Genomic DNA, 17,019 nt, shown 5'->3' with positions numbered 1-17,019 from the left:
TGAACTAAACAAAACATTACAACAGCAATTTATATGTTCAAAAAAGGTCAAACGAAACGATAAAAGAAGAAACAACCATATCCGATTAAAAGTATCACTGTGTACGAAGAAAGACAACCCGATCTCTGCATTATCCGTATCCGTTTTTTACTTAGTATTGAATCTTCCGGTTGCAATGTAAACAACGTGCAGACACAAACAAAAATCTTCCCTGAAAATGGCTGTTATTTGCACCAGTCCTACTTTATGGATGGGTGATGTAAGTTAAGTGTGATTATTTGAACCGTTAGTGATTATTTTGTTTATTAGATATTTAGGCATTAATCAGAAAACCGAAGAGATGAGGGATTCACTCACTGGACTTACTCCAGCAGTGCTAGGGGTTGTGTGGCAAGCTATTTTCTGACTTGATGCCATCCTAACCTCTAGCATCTGACATGTTGAAACCCACCGCAAATGTGAATTAACTAAACGTGTTTAAAAAAAAAAATTAAGGCTTTTATTTATATAAATGAAGTTTAACCTACCAGAAATCAAGCGATAAAAATCCTATTTTTTGTTAAATACCGTGAAAACATTTGTAATGAAGACGGTTGTCAAAGTGGCCAGCAATTTTGAATTAGGTAACTAAATTTACGGAATACGATATATTTTTGACAAAATGAACTTTTAAGTCGGTAAAGGCAATTCGTTGGTTAATTTAATACATGTACAATGTATGTTCATTTCTCAAGTTTTAAAATCCGTAATTTTATCAACCGAAATTACGCATTTAAAAAGCTAAAAATCCATTATGAAGTTCATTTATACTGCTTTTACAAAGTATTTCCAGGATTGCTTGCTTTACTAATCAGGTAGGTCATTTGTTTTTTTTTTCAGTTTATTCACCTTTTCCTGTGATATGCTAAGAAAACTGTATAAAATGTTTTAAATGGTAAATACTTTACAATAATTCAGCCTATTTCAAAGATAGTCGGAACGAGCGGTACGCAACATGGTGCTTGGAAAAAAGAGGTTGGGGTATGGAGGAATGGAAATCCAACCCCTTATGTTATAGGAGTATACCTGGACTGTATTCTGGTTTATTCCAATCTGGTGGTTAAAATGTTAAATAGCATTCCAGCTAAGAATCATGCAAAATGTGATACATGGTTGGAAAGCCTACATATTTTTATTTTGATATTTTGTTTAAAATGCTTCAGTAAACAGAAATTAACATTTGTTTTTTTTTGTATAACCCGTGCTCATAGGAGATAAAAATTGTATAGAATGCACTGTAGAATTCAAAATTAATGGAGATAACTCTGTAAATGACACTCAAATACAATAGAATCTATTGGATTTTTAATGTTGATTATCTCTTAAGAGCAGTTAGATTTTAATGAATAATTACACATTTCATAATATAGACCCATAAAACAACTTAATTACAAAAATAAAAATATGTAGCCTTTTTTGGGGTGTATCACATTTTTCAGATTTTGCATGATTCTTACAAAGACAGCTACTTTATTGTAATATAATTCAAAATATAATTATTTTAATTTGTTTTTATTTATTATGTGTTAAACATATTGTTTGATCAATCATGTCCTATTAGCTTATATAACTACCTCCAGAAAACAGTATCAGAAAGATCAATTTATTATTAAATTGCAATGTATTTGAAATGTAATTGAAAGGCATTTAAAAAAAATATTTAAATACTTTCAAATACATGTAATTGAAATTTCAATTACAGATACTTTACAATTACTTCCAAAAATGTATTTAATTGTAATTGATTGCAATTTCCGATTTCAATTACCCCAACCCTGATGTTAATTTTTGTTTACTATGGCAATTCAAATAAAATATCAAAAATAAAAATATGTAGGCTTTTCAGCCATGAATCACATTTGCATGATTCTTTAGGTGAAAGAGTTACTTAAGCCTTGATAAAATTAAAAAACAACAATAGATGGTCATGTTTTGTTTCTATACACGTTGCCTGGATATTCATCTATAAAATCTGGAAAAAAATTATCATGAAATGCTGATCTACATTGTACATGTACTTAAGCCAGGAGTAAATGAATGGCAAAGGTCATCGGTTGCCATTAACCTCCATTCCCCTAACAACACCCCTAAGGAAACAAACTGTATCTCAGCTAAAACCTGTTAATATTTAAAAATTTTTGCTGCATTTAAAAAGTTGACTATTTTACTGAAGTCCTGGTTTTGCCATAAAATTATTTCATCATTTTCAACAGATCTTGTGATTAAAGTATCTTACCATGTGCTAAAGATGCCAACCATCAGTTTTGTCCCAACTCCCCCTATTAACAAAACTTCTTGATGAGGCCAAGCATATCTTTTGCATAGTTTCTTGATCCACACCTACATAAACAGTAACACAAACAACACAACAATGAAAAGCTTTTTTCTAACTGTAACAACAGGAAATATGCCTAAAATGGTTAAATACAAAATAACAAAATTCAACATCAAAAAGTAAAATAACTTAAGTTTTGGATTTGACAGTGAACAAAATAGAAAACTGTTCCTTTCCTAACTGCAGTTTGATGAGCGCAATATTTCAAATGCGCCCAGTGTAGGCAAGATGGGTTATTGCATTGCACAACTTTGTAAATTCTAGTATCATTTTGTTCTTATTTGGTGGTGTGAACTTTTTGCAAATGCAACGTAGGTCCTTTCCGTCCATCTCACTAACATCATTATAGGTATCCATCTCTGAATCCCCAGAAACATAGATATGGCTTGGTCCTGATTGGAGGGATTTCTGAGTTTGACTTTGGACTTGTTGCTGTTTTTTACACATGTAGAACAACAATTTTCCCCATTTTTGGGTGTTTTTAGTTTCCTTTCTTACATGTTTTTGATTGTGTTGACGGTTTTCTTTGACTTTTGATGTGCTTTTTAGCTTATCTGGCCCAAAGGGCAAAGTGAGCTATTACCATCACTTGGCATCTATTGTTGTCATCATTAACAATTTATTCAAAAATCTTTTTCTCTGAAACTAGATGACCAATTAGAACAAAACTTGGTATGAATGTTCTTAAGGGTGTTCTGCATAAAACTGATGTGTGGGGATTTTTGATCTATAGAAAAACATGGCCGTTGTAACTAAAATTAGAACATGGATGTCAGAAAGAAATTCTTCGCATATACATGTATCTTCAAAACCTTAAGGTTTACTAGCCAAATTCTGACATAAGGTGTAAAATGTACAGCATGTTGAGATAAAATCAGTGGTCAAATTTTTGTGTTAATCTTTTAAGCCATGTTAGAGTTATTGCACGTATTCAACGTTTTTTTTGGTGTTGCTATTTTTAATGTTATTTCTTTCAAAAATCTTCTGCTCCGACACTTCCATTCCAATTAGAAACAAACTTGGTATGAATGTTCCATAGGGTATGCTGCATAAATCTGATGTGTTGATTTTTGATCCATTGAAAAACTTGGCCACTGTTACTAAAAATAGAACAAAGGGCTCTGTCAGAAGTTTTTCGCACATACATGTACATGTGTCTCCAAAACTATTACATTTGGGTTTAGCCAAAATCTTTCAATTGTCAAAATGATCCATATGATAAGGCCTTCAAAAGTCTGTTGGGGGATCAGAGTTGTCAGATGACTCCTTTTTATAGTTATTGCCCTTGAAAGATGAAAAATTATGTTTTTAGCAGATTTCAGCCAATATCTTGAAAAAAACTGTAATAGAGAGAAACTTTCCATTGATGAAATGGCTCTTATGGTAAGTCCTACCAAAGTCTTCTTTCGAGTCAAAATTGTGGGACAACTCCTTGCTAAAGTTATTGCCCTTGAAAAGCTCAAATTTAACCAGGTGAGTGATTCAGTCTCTTGTTTATTTTCCCAGCCACCTGTCACCTGTCCAGAAACAATTTTCTCAAGTGCGTTTCTTTCCTTTCTCTCATGTATCTTATCTTGTTACATCTTCTTATGTGAGTCAATCTTCTCTAGAAAGAAATTTTGGTGATTTGGTTGGTGTTCCTGTTCATCATCTATTTCATCAGTGATATCATGGACTGTCTCTATATTCTCCTGCTGTTCTCCTTGTACATGTAATTCAGACTGCTAGTGCTGGATTTCATGACGAAAAATCTATGCTTCCCTTTATATTCATCAAAAAGAGTAAATCTAGTTCTTTTGAAAGAAGATTGCAGGTTTTGGTTAGAAAGGGTGTACAGTAAGTGACAATAGTGAACTTATAAAAGAATACTACACTATATATGGAATGTAGAGCTGACCTTTGATGAGGTATAATCTACATGCACAGTGCCCTGTTTTTCATTACAACAAAAATCAGAATTTATAATTGCACTGGAAAGAGAAAAAAGAGTATGTATGTGTAAATCTATTTATGCAATTGGGTAATTAATTCTGCATATGATTTTCTAAATAGAATACGCATATGCAGAATTAATTACCGCAGATGCAGAAATAATTAAGCAATTGCATAATAGAATTATGTATACACAAAAATAATTACGGGAATGCATAAATAGAATAACGCATATGCAGAAATAATTACATGCTTGCATAAATAGAATTATGCATATGCAGAAATAATAATTCATACACATAAATATATTTATGTTATAGCATTAACATTGAATTATGACACACATTCCATGCCATACACCCCATGTTTCTAAAGCCACACAATTAAGTACAAATATTAACTTATAATAGTTATAACATGATATTGTAGTTAGAGGCTTCTTGGACAGAAGATTTCATAACAACAGCCTTCCAGAATATGGGTGTTACCATCAAGTCCCTTAAAATTATCAAGAACAAAGTTACAGGGTAGGCCAATAGGAGAAATTATATTAGTCATAAGTTCTGAAAAAAAGCCTCATGTTAGGATTACTTCTTGTACATATACATACACTATAATATTATACATGTTATATACAGTGTAAAGTCACAATATTCTGTCACATTTTGTACTGCTATGTATGTGTACATTTATCTTTTTTAAGTTGGATGACAATACATAATGGCTTACACTATACTTACCAATACTGCCACAAAAAATATGGTGTGTAACCATGGGCCTTAAAATGTTGTACCATCATGTTTGATTCACCTGCCCCATTCTAACATGTATAATTGTCCAGCCTGTAGTATACATGTACATTATACAAAATTTTAGGGTACTAAATATCAAGTCCTAATGAAAGATGAATAGCACTAATCCAGTGCAGTATGCATAAGCAATTGTATACTAAAAAGTTAATTTCATTGAAGCCTATTGTTTGTTTTCCAGTTTACCTCAAGGATACTGTTTTGTTGACTTTCCAGATACTGAAAAAGCACAGGAAGCTTTGCTTAAACTCAATGGAAAATCTATACCTGGAACAACGCCGGTAAGTCTGAATGATTTCAATTATAAATAAGGTATTAATTACATCAATACAATATGTATAGTTTATCTATGTTTTATGGTCAAAATGGACAGGTTTTGGTCTCAACTGATTTAGAGGCTGTGGGTCGAATGCTTTTTAAGGTACTATCAAGAGTAGTTTTTTTTTTTTAATAATAAAGAGGAATATTAAGTTTGAAAGAAAAATTTGTTGTGATATTTTTTGTTGTATATTTCAGGTGAGAAGATTTAAATTGAATAGTGCTGGATATGGCAAAGATACCCTTCCAATGTGAGTACCAGTATACCAAGAAGTTTTTATGAAGTATGGATATAAATAAAGATATCAGTGTTTTTATAGCATTTTTACATAATTTGTGCTTTAATATTTTTTTTATGTCCCACAAGTAACTCAAAAAGACTATACAAGAAAGGTGTTATTGACAATGACGATTAAAGATTTGCATGGTTGCATCTGCTTTACTTGTTATCAAGTTTTTAACATGGTCATATTGTTATCTAATTGAATGTATTCAGTGACCTTGTCAGAATAACAGCAGTTTTGAGATTGAGATGAAAAATATCTTAGTGTAAAGGGTGAGATGTAATGCTCTGTTGAGACGTTCAAAACTGAAGTATCACTGCAGTAATATGAAAATATCAGGCAGTAAGAACAGTGTATAAAAGTGCCAATGAATTGTGTGTTTGCAATATATTTTGATCTCAAATTGCAAAACTTAAACCACCTTTTTAATGATCAGCTTCTACTTCCTCTCTTCTCTTGCTAGTTCAACTATAGATTTTTTTACTGAACATGAATTGAGTTTGTTTATTTAATTTTTTGTTCAGGCCAGAGTATTCCTTGTTTGTTGGAGAATTATCAGATGACGTTGATGATTATGTTCTATACCAAGCCTTTGCTAAAAGATATAGGTCATGTAGATCTGTAAAAAGTAAGTAACTGAATAGAAGGAAGCTGAGTTAGGCAGACTTATCCAAATTATAAGTGTAGTATATATCCCTGTCTTTGATTGTTTTTAATTTTTGACCATATTATTTCAATATAACAAACTTTAGAGGCAGTTTACTCTTCTTGAACTGTGAATGTTAAATATGAACAAGTATAAATCATCCTGAAGTTGGTAATATAAATATGACTTGCTTAAAAAATTGAAAACTATCACTATGATTTAATTACTAATTGATTTCAGTCCAAATTGGAATTTGTTCCTCTATCAAAGTGGATGTAGGTTTGGGTCATTTGCATTGTAAACTGTTGATGAAACGACATATAATATTAACATCACAGTACCAAGTTAGATTTCACAAAAAAAATTTTCAGGTATGTTGCCAAAAGAGGACCAATCAATCAGATGGTTTATTACAAATCAAATTATATTATTATAGGATTGAACAGCTATTTTCGGTCGTTCATACATGCATGAACGACCAAAAATAGCTGTTCAATCCTTATAATTCTATCCGACAGTCAAAGTTGCCCTCTGAGAGCCTCAGTCGGTTATATTTACATACTGTGTGTATGTTTACGCTTCACACACACATATGGAAGCGCAGACGAATATTTACACATAATCAGCTGCACAAAAACAGTGGACATGGTATGGACGAAATGATAGTTGGCATTGAAAATACGAGATGAAAACAATTCAACAGGAATAAAAATTTTTAAGGAATTACAACAAGGAATAAGGAAAATTACAATAAGGTGTTTTCAAGGGTTCAGTTAAGACTCAGTTATAAGTTTCTTTCCCTGAGCTGAAAATTACTCTCTGTAAACAAACTTGACCGGTAAAATCAATGTGCATGTAATAAACTATTCTTATGGCTGTTTTATGCCATTCAGTTAGTTGCCACACTGTTTCAAACTACACGGGCGCCATATTGGTTTCAAGTTGACTGGCATTCATGCATGTATGAATGATCTGGCGAAGTTCATGCAGGTATGAACTTTCTGTCAATGACATTCTCGACCAATCAAAAACAGCTATAAGCATGAAGAATCTCATGATTAGAATTATTATCTTATAAATTTGTTTAAATATTGTACATACCGTAATTGCCTTTTTTCTGTTTCTGACAAATGGCATCATACTGTTCTTATATGACTGCAATAAAATTGTATGGTATTTTGTAATATGATGTTGTCTGGCATCTATAGACAATTTATTTTCCAGAAAATATCTTACTGTAAGTGAGTGAATCTTTATGAAATTGCATCACAAGACGTCGTACGACAAAAGGAAGTTTGAATGTAGTTTTGTTTAGGAATTAGGAATTAAGAAAAGAAAGAAGTGTAATATGATGTCTAGGCTATAGCTTGTCTATAAGTGAATGGGTCACTTTGGAATCCATACCACAAAAAAGGCTTGGTTTATTTTGGGGGTTGTGACTTGATAAGTTTAGGATTGAGGGTCAGAAAGGAAAAGCATTCTTTTGATTTCCAAACAGTTCGTTGAGAACAAGTGAATTGTCCTTTTCAAAATGGTACTATAAAGAGGAATGCTTGGTTAGATTTTGGGAGTTGTAACTTTGTAATTAGGAATGAGGGGTCAAAAAGGGACCAAAATCATGCATTCACATGATGTCCAGATAATACATGTAACTTGAGAGAAAAAATGAATGGATATTTCACCAGGAAGTGTCATATCCTAAAGAAGGTTGGATGGTGACTGGAACCAAATCAAAACCAAATTTCAAAGCTGTATCAAGTTTGAATGGTGTGCCCATACTTGCCAGGTCTTAAAAATAACTTTTTTCTTAACTTGTTTAGTAGGACAAGTGCATACCAACACTTAATTGTCCGAGTGGAAATTAAACTTACCCAAAAAATTCAACTATGATTGGGTAGATTAAATAACAAATTAGAACAAAACTTTATTTCTCTGACACCCATGTCAATCATTGTTTAAATCTATTTTCATGTAAACATTTGTCTGTCAATCATTATCAGAGATGGGTCCGATTACTTTCAATGTAATTGATTAAATTACAATTACTTTGTGAAATGTATGGTTAAATCAAATTAATGATTACAGCATTTCTAAAAGTAATTGATTAAATTAATGATTATATTGACAAGTAATCATGATTACATCTGATTACTATGAATTTGCAAATAACTATGAATTAATTGAAATGTTTGGAACATTTTGTTTATGTTGTTAGTACTTTTCATAAGGCCTTGAATTCTTTGAATTTAACAGGTAATATTTTTTAAAGTATAGTAGAACATCAATCTTCACAAATATATTAAACCACATTAATATATATACAAGTTTAACATAACAATTTGTGACTTTCACTTGAATTTTTAAGTAGCACTCCAGCTAAGAATCATGCAAAATGTGATTCGTGGCAAAAAAGCCTCCATATTTTTTTTTTTGATATTTTGTTTGAATTGCCATAGTAAACAGAAATTAACGTTCAGTTTTTCATATAACCCGTGTTCATAAGAGATAAAAGTTATATAGAATGCACTGTAAATTTCAAACTAAAAGGAGATAACTCTGTAAATGACACTCAAGTACAATAGAATCTATTGGATTTTCAATGTTGATTTTCTCCTAAGAGCAGGCAGATTTGAATGAATAATTACATATTTCATGGTATAGACCCATAAAACAACTTAATTACAAAAATAAAAATATGTAGCCTTTTTTTTTTGGTGTATCACATTTTTTAGATTTTGCATGATTCTTACAAAGACAGCTACTTAAGTACTTTTGCATTTGTTTCATATACAGTTATGCCCTTAGAGATATTTGAATAAAAAAGAAAACAGCCAAACTACCCTTGGCTTTTACTTTTTTACTTCTTTGTAAATTCATTAAAACAATTGTTTAGGATCGTTTGATAGCCCTTACAAACATTGTTTCCATTAAAATATTTTTTTTTTATTTGTTGGTATTGAATTAACATTTTGTAATATCTTCACAAAAAATCATAATCTAATCATAAAGTAATCAGAATTACAGGCTATTTTGAAAAGAAATTGATTAAATTAAATTACATGTAATCAGATTTTTGGCTGATTAATGATTACAATGATTACTTGAAGAAATGTAATCAATTACAGCTGATTAACATTTACAATTTTTGATTACAACAATGGAATTCCTGTCTACTAAGTGCAACGTTGATTGAGATGAAAAAACACTGGAATACGATTATGTGTTCTTACTTTGTCTAAGTACATTGTTGAATCTGACCAAGAACCAGTTTTGTATTATTGGTTACAAGTTACAGATAATTAACATATTTGATAGATATTTCTTTTCTTGTTGTTTGCCTTTAAGTTGATTGTCTCACTTGGCAAAACATTAAAGTTTAATTTAATCTTTTTTTGTACAAGTTGATTTTACTTGCCCCATTAGGCAAGCTTCTTTTGGATTTTACTTGTCTGGGCACTTTTTACTCTGGTATCAGACAAACATTATTGCTGAATCTGCTTGCCCCATCCATTCAGGGTTCTGCCTCTGAAGTTGTATCCAGCAGTGCTCTGTGAAATCTGTTATCTTTATTTGTGTCTTAAACACACTGTGATTTGATGCTAATATTATATGAATGTACCTTCAAATTAAAAAAATATTATCTAAAGACATTAAACTAACTCATTGCAAGTGATTAATCAATTACCAAAAAAATAATTTTATTGGTTTTTTATCCATTTCAGTTGTATCAGATTCTTCAGGAAGAAGTAAAGGGTACGGGTTTGTTAGATTTACTGATGAAAATGACCAACAACGTGCTTTGATAGAAATGCAGCATTTCCCAGGCATTAGTCGTAGACCAATCAGAGTTAGTCTTGCCACTCCAAAGAGGTAATACGAATGCAGAAAAGATGAAAAAATAATAGGATGCATAAATGAAAAGAGCAAAAATTTAAAGGAAAAAACCTTAATAATCTACGATGATTGTTAACTGCCAATGTTATTGTTATTTTTTAGTTAAAAATCATGTTTTTGTGCCAACAAAATTTGCAAAGCCTTGAAACTTAGAATTTAAATCTTGTAATTGTAGACATAAGATAATCAACCGCTAACCAAGTGAGATTTTACAGCTAAATCTGTCTCTAAACCAAACCTGTTTTGGTCAGTTTTGGGTAGTGAATGGTAAACCAAGGCTGGTGATTGGTTTACAAAGGTACAAAATTCATTTATAAGAATGACATAAGTTATGATGTTATAAGTGTGAAGATCAGATATTTCAGGATTTGGTTTAGAAAAGTTTCATTGTAAATGTACCTAATATTTTGACAATGTTTATTTTTAGACCCCTCCCACCTGACATGTCAGGGGATATACATTACAGTCACTACTATGGACATAATTACCCCTATAGTTCCTCATACTATCAGTATTATGGTTCCCATACTGCACCCCATCAGTCACATGACCATGTAAGTATGATTCAGTAATGAGCTGATCTTTTCAATGAGCTAAAGTGCTCTTCCATGATTGTGGAAATCTTAATTTTTGACAATTTGACAAAGATGGTTTTCATCAAGAAAGTGACATTTCATCTATAATGAAAAGGATAGCCTGTACATAAGTTTTGATAATGGCCATTCAACAAACATTAGCCAAATTATAAGGTTCTGTTACATATTTTTTTATGAACAGCTCTTTGTTCACTTATTAAAGTATTGAGGGCCTTATTTAGACATTTATGACAAGGAGAAGTTTAAGTAAATTCTGTACAAAAAAATACCAATATTGTTTATTTGATCTATTACAAAAACTCCTCCTTGTCAACGACAAATGGAAGAAGTGAGTACAAGCAGGGAGAAGTTTTCACTCATTCTTCCTTCTAGATTAAACCCTGGTCTTTAATTTATGTTGTTGCTTTTATGATTTGGGACTTGAAAAATCAACTGCATTTTTCACGTACACATCTATACCATTAAACTTCCAAAAATATAATGTGGATGCATTGAGTCAGTGATTACTGTAAACATATCAATTCTTGTGGTTGCTAATTTAAGCGGATTGTTCATGTGAACATATTCGCCATTATCAATTTTCACAGTTTCAAAAATATGATTGGCATTAAATAGTGTTAAAGATAAATTCCATGTGTACTATTTTTTTGTGTTTTTCTGTCCACCACGAAAATATTGAAAAAATTAGCACAAAAATTACTGTAAACATATTAATTTTCGCTGCAGCTAATTTTCATGGTTTTTGAAAAGTCAACATGTCGCTAGTATTAATTTTCCTTCTTTTCAAGGTTGAAAAAATAAAATTTTTCAATAGTCTTGGCAGTTTGTGATTCCAATTTTGTTATTTTACAGTTAATATTTCAATAAATTAAAATACATTAATAGCAACCATTAATACGACATACTAGTAAACAAATTGACAATTCCACATGTATAATTTCTTCTGGCCATTTTAATCAAATAGTGTATTCTTATTTGAAACTTAAAAGAACTCACTTAATTGCCCAAGACATAGCTTATTGTAGGGATTAACTTTTGACACTTTAATTGCATGTTTACAGAATAACTTTTTATTGACAGTTATCGGCGTGTGTATTTAACAGTAATCTTCTATCGGTGATTACCTGTAGTGTGTGTTTGACAATTATATTTTTTTTTTTGTGAATAGAATGTTTGCACAGTATTGATTTCTATTCTTTGATGTGACAGGTACTCTATGCCATTGATACAATTCATTGTGCAAATAAGATTATGAATTTAGAAATTATTACCCACATGCTTTTACCATATACATTTTTATAATAGACTTAAGTGTAAATTCATACTTGATTGCATTGAATGATATGACCCTTACACAAAACAATGTTCTATTCAAAATTGTGGAAACCATAATACGACGGTAAAAAGACTTAGTAATTTGAATATATTTTTCGCGGGTACTAATTTTCACATTCTTCAGGCAACCACAAAAATAGCGAAAATTAGTACCACATGAAAATTAATATGTTAACAGTAGTCTGTTTACAGTATGTCTGAACTTCTGTTGCAAAATACTATTAAATTCTGAAATATACAAAATATTGCTGTAAAATTGAAGGATTCATTATACACTGTGTAGTATGTAGTATCTCTCTGTGAAAAAAAAGGAAGTTTAAATTTCTGTAGTCCTTGAATATTTTTCAAGTACAAATGACCTTCAGTAGTGAATTGATATTTTCATTTTAATTGTATATGAAACACACAATTATTGATTTGATAATATGATTGGTTGTAGAGTCACCATGAAACACCACCAGCTACAGGAGGTGATGAGGAGTTAGATACATTAGAAGGTTTGTATACAGATAAAAAAAAGGGTGACCTCAAGTCACTCTTTCTTGACTCTTGAGGTACCATATTTCTGGTTATTGAGATCTATGCTTGTATTGTCTTGTACACCTTTTTATAGATATGGCATTTTGAGTTGAACTGTAACCACTTTCAATACAATTTGAGCTAGGTTTCTGAACACTTTAAGTAATTCTTAAGCTAGAATTCTGTCTTACATTATACTAATTTGTTCTACTTCGTTATCACTTAACACTTGTATGATCTTTTAGACACAATCTTTCTTTCAAGTTATAAAGTAAGGATAAGATTGATTGATTGATTGGTGTTTAATGCCCAAGCAGCAATATTTCAGCTATACCTGGGTGATGAACAAATGATAAAATGAACATGAAATGATAATAAAATGAAAAAGATGGGATGGGACACAAGGGTAATAGAAAAGATGAATTTTGACTGCCACAGAAAATAGGAAGAGGTGGGTATTGTTGGGCGATATAGCCTCCTGCAGCAAAGTGCCAAGGTTTCTACTCCTATTGAATACCACAGCAGGGTTCTTTAATATGGCATCTTTCCCAACACATTGCACCACTGTAGTTTTGGATCAGGTTTTCCATATGCTGCTATTATGGCTTGAAGACCCCAGCAAGCAGTTTTGTGGGTTCTGTTTGAAACTAAGAGCCCATGGTGCAATCAATAAATTCTGAACACACTTTAAAAATTTTTTAGAGACTGCAAATTATCATCCACTAAACTTTCACTGTATTAAATTGATATAATAGATGGATACTGTTATATCACTATCAATTCAAGTAGTTTTAAGGTTCATGTAATTTTGTATTTTACATTTTGTAGAACCAGAATTAGAAGTAGATGTGTTCAGATATAACAAAGATTTTATGGAACAAAGTGAGGTATGATTGTATCATTCATATTTCTATGTAAATCTTAAAAGTATACAATCTCCTGGATTAATGACTTAAGTGGGACCATATGATGGAAAGAAAAGTTGACATAGTCCTTTATTTTCCAAATTATGGTCACTAAGTATAATTTCTTAGTAAAGTTGTGGTTTTTTTTAGCATCATGGGAAACAAGTTTTGGATGACATCAAATTTGAGTTTTTTAACTTTTTTATTTATTGCATTTACTTAAAAACAAAATCATCCCTATTCATTCATAGAATTAGAAATGTTTGCCTGCAATTCAAAACAAACCACTTTGTTCTTGTCTGTAGTGAAATAGTGGCTAATTGACTTTTGACAATTTCAATTTAATGATTGCTGAATATTTTCAGAAGACTCAATAAATGTAACCCACTTCAACTTAAATAGTGGATTTACAAGAAGATATTGGATGTTAAATCTATTTTATTGAAAATGATGATTATTTACAAACCTCCTACTAAATGAAAACAAATGAGAGATGAATGCATTTAATTTTCATTAGTGCTGGAAAGTAGAATTAGATAAATCACTATTGTATTGAGATTTACATAATTACTTACATAATGGTTTTATTTATGTTTTGACAAGATTTTAAGTGATTATACACAAACATATTTTATTTCACATGTTAAATTGATTGTGATTCATCATATTATCTTTACTACAACCCTTAAATGATAAAATTGTCATTGCTGAAAGTTCTATTAACATTTGGAAGCAGTTCTAACATACAAACACATTTTGTTAATGTAAGTGCATTTGGTTTTAGTGTTTCAGAGTTGTCATTGAAATTCTATTTGCCACGAAGTCTATTATGTTTTAGCATGTAAAATATGGGTTAACATGTTTATCATAATCGCTAAAAAGAAATTTTGGAATGTGCAATTATTGCATGTCATGAAATAAATGTAGTCTTTCTTTTAATTTTTCAGGAGGTTTTTGAAGCGATAGAAGTTTCTCGATGGACACCTTTAGACAGCATCACATCAAAGTTACCTCCACCAATGACAGCATAGCATAAAATTTTAACTTTTATACTTAAAACATGTCTGACAGTAGTAATTGTCAACTTTGAGCCACTTGCACAACACCCGTTTAATTAAACTTTCAAGTTATCTGTCAGGAAACTGAGAAATACATGTAACTGACAGTTAAATCTAACTCGAATCGTTTCTAGAGCAACTTACTTTGCTAACTTAGTTGGAAATACAGATTTTTTTGTGACACAAATTTGTTGTCTGAGATTAAGTTTTATTTCAATGATGATAGATTCATAATGATAGATTATTAAATGTGAGCATCATGATCTGATGTTAAAAATTGCAGAGAGGAGCATCAGTTTTCATAGTGTAAAAATCACTTCATTATCTACTTTCAATGCTTCAGTAACATTTACTAAAAAAACGAAGTACCACAAATGTTGACAGTGTTGTTGTAATTATTACATACTGTAACTGTTAATAATATCATTATTATACTCCCACTCAATATGTGGATGGTATATTGGAGTCACCTTGTCATTCCATAAGTCCTTCTGTACAAATTTCTTTGCAAGTATCATGGCTTCCAATGGATGGATTGGTTCCAAATTTTTGGTGTGGCTTCATATTGATTGGGCATACCAGAGGCGTAGCAGCCCTAAATTGATCGGTACTACAAAATGAATATAATATGTTTTGTACAGTTTTTACAGACATTTTAGGTACTGCATTCTGTACCAACATAAAGTATTGGTACTGCTGTAGCAGTAGCTGCTGTACTTGGCACTACACATACATTTTAAGTGATTTTGGTTGCTATCTGTGGGGATATACCTACCATAACAGCTTATGCAGCTTCATGTTTTTCATATATTTTTTTTCTTCATTGTATGTATGACATAATAAAACTTTAAAGTGCATTATTCATCATTATTTGACTAAGTTGATCTTTTCAAAGTACAACATTTTATCATTTCCAAGACCAATATATCTTTTTTGTTTTACCAGTATGTCAAGTCATCCTTATTACAGATTAGTATTTGTACATTATTATTGTGAGATTGATCTTTATTGCAATATGTATACTTTTGTCTGTTGGATATTATAAAAATGAGTAAATGGTGTCTTTGAAACAACCCAATAATAAAAACAGACAAAAGGAAAACACAGTTATTATTTCCCTCCATTCTAAGGTTGTTTAGCATTTAAATCTTATCGCTGTCCATACAAACATACATCAATGAATACTGTCTCTGTTCTTTAGGGATGCACATAACCCCATCTCCTATTCCATCCAGTTACATCAGTTAACTATAAAAATCTAACTTTCTCTAAGTAATTTTGAAACTTGGTATGGAGCATTTCGGTGATAGATCACATGGTGTCCAGTAGGTTTGTCAGAATTACATGTCAGCGTAGTTAGGGGATATCTGTCTGAATTCCATGTCATCATAGTGAGGAGATATCTGTCTGAATTACACATCAGCATAGTAAGGAGATATCTATCAGAATATTATGTCGGTATAGGTAGGAGATATCAGTTCTAATATAATTGATGTAATGTATTTTTTACCAGTTAAAAATTGACAAGCCTTCATTGGAATGATTTAAATTTGTGTTGCTGTATCAAGATGATGAGTTATAGAGTATTGTATTATTATAGGAGTAAAACTTTTTTATACCCCACATAAAAAAGTTACAGGAGGTGTAATGTATTTGACTTGTCCTTCAACCCCATTCAAGCTTTTATAAGGATGGGGCACCAAGTGCATTTTACATACATAGAGCCCCTGTCAAACCATGTATTAAAAATATCTTAGTTGCTCATATACTTTGATACTTTGTATGTATTATTTTGGTTATTTTATGTTCTTTGTTGTGTGTGTCTGTTTTCCATGTCTTGTCTTTGTCCTTGAATTACATTCTTTTGATTTCCGCTAGAATCTTGGTTTCCTTGACTACGCTTTCTCAGAATCTTTCTGTTTGAAGTGACGTATGCAGTTAGGATTGTGATTGTTTAAACTTGTAGTACAGATGTACATCATGTCTTATAGGAAGCTTACAGGGTTATACTACAACATGATACATTATCAATATAGTTAAGTTGGATTAAATGCTGGTAATCATAAAAGCTTGGTTGGGATTAGTTTTTAAAAAAAAAAAAGGACCTTCTTGGTATAAATCGTGGAATTTTGCTTGTCCAGCATTCATTTGGTTGGATTTCTGTCAAACTTGAACATAGTATATGAAACAAAAAAAAACCTGCATGTGGTTATTTTCACAGAAATTCTTTAACATCTGATCTCTTTCTGGAACTGAGTGTCAAATATGAGTGCAAGTGGCGTATGTGAAGCAAGCTCACTATAAGGTTCTGTTACAGGTGGGGCATCTGTGTTCAGCAAAAATTCCAGA

General features: G+C 31.2%; 2 protein-coding genes across 3 annotated transcripts in view; both read left to right on the top strand.

Moving 5' to 3' along the window:
- LOC148629532 (mutS protein homolog 5-like) overlaps nucleotides 1–17,019 on the top strand; it is a 215,906-nt gene that overhangs the window by 55,165 nt on the left and 143,722 nt on the right. The gene's annotated exons all lie outside the window — the stretch shown is intronic.
- LOC148629539 (tRNA selenocysteine 1-associated protein 1-like) lies at nucleotides 157–15,527 on the top strand. Of its 2 annotated transcripts, XM_088553170.1 has the most exons (11): nucleotides 162–259; nucleotides 880–934; nucleotides 4,736–4,833; nucleotides 5,297–5,396; nucleotides 5,632–5,684; nucleotides 6,242–6,345; nucleotides 10,086–10,233; nucleotides 10,685–10,811; nucleotides 12,628–12,685; nucleotides 13,536–13,594; nucleotides 14,560–15,527. In XM_088553170.1, exons 2-11 carry the CDS (start codon nucleotides 932–934, stop codon nucleotides 14,641–14,643), a joined length of 834 nt encoding a protein of 277 aa, XP_088409296.1. In that variant the 5' UTR covers nucleotides 162–259; nucleotides 880–931; the 3' UTR covers nucleotides 14,644–15,527. The 2 variants fall into 2 exon arrangements, with proteins under 2 accessions (XP_088409289.1, XP_088409296.1); XM_088553163.1 differs by lacking the exon at nucleotides 880–934 and having other exon boundaries at nucleotides 157–259.

Source organism: Perna viridis, chromosome 1 (genome assembly GCF_037379345.1).
Source record: "Perna viridis isolate PV_CMFRI_1.1 ecotype Kerala chromosome 1, ASM3737934v1, whole genome shotgun sequence".
NCBI lineage: Eukaryota > Metazoa > Mollusca > Bivalvia > Mytilida > Mytilidae > Perna > Perna viridis.
The sequence above is the reverse complement of the archived record's forward strand: the minus strand, read 5'-3'. Positions and strand labels throughout refer to the sequence as shown.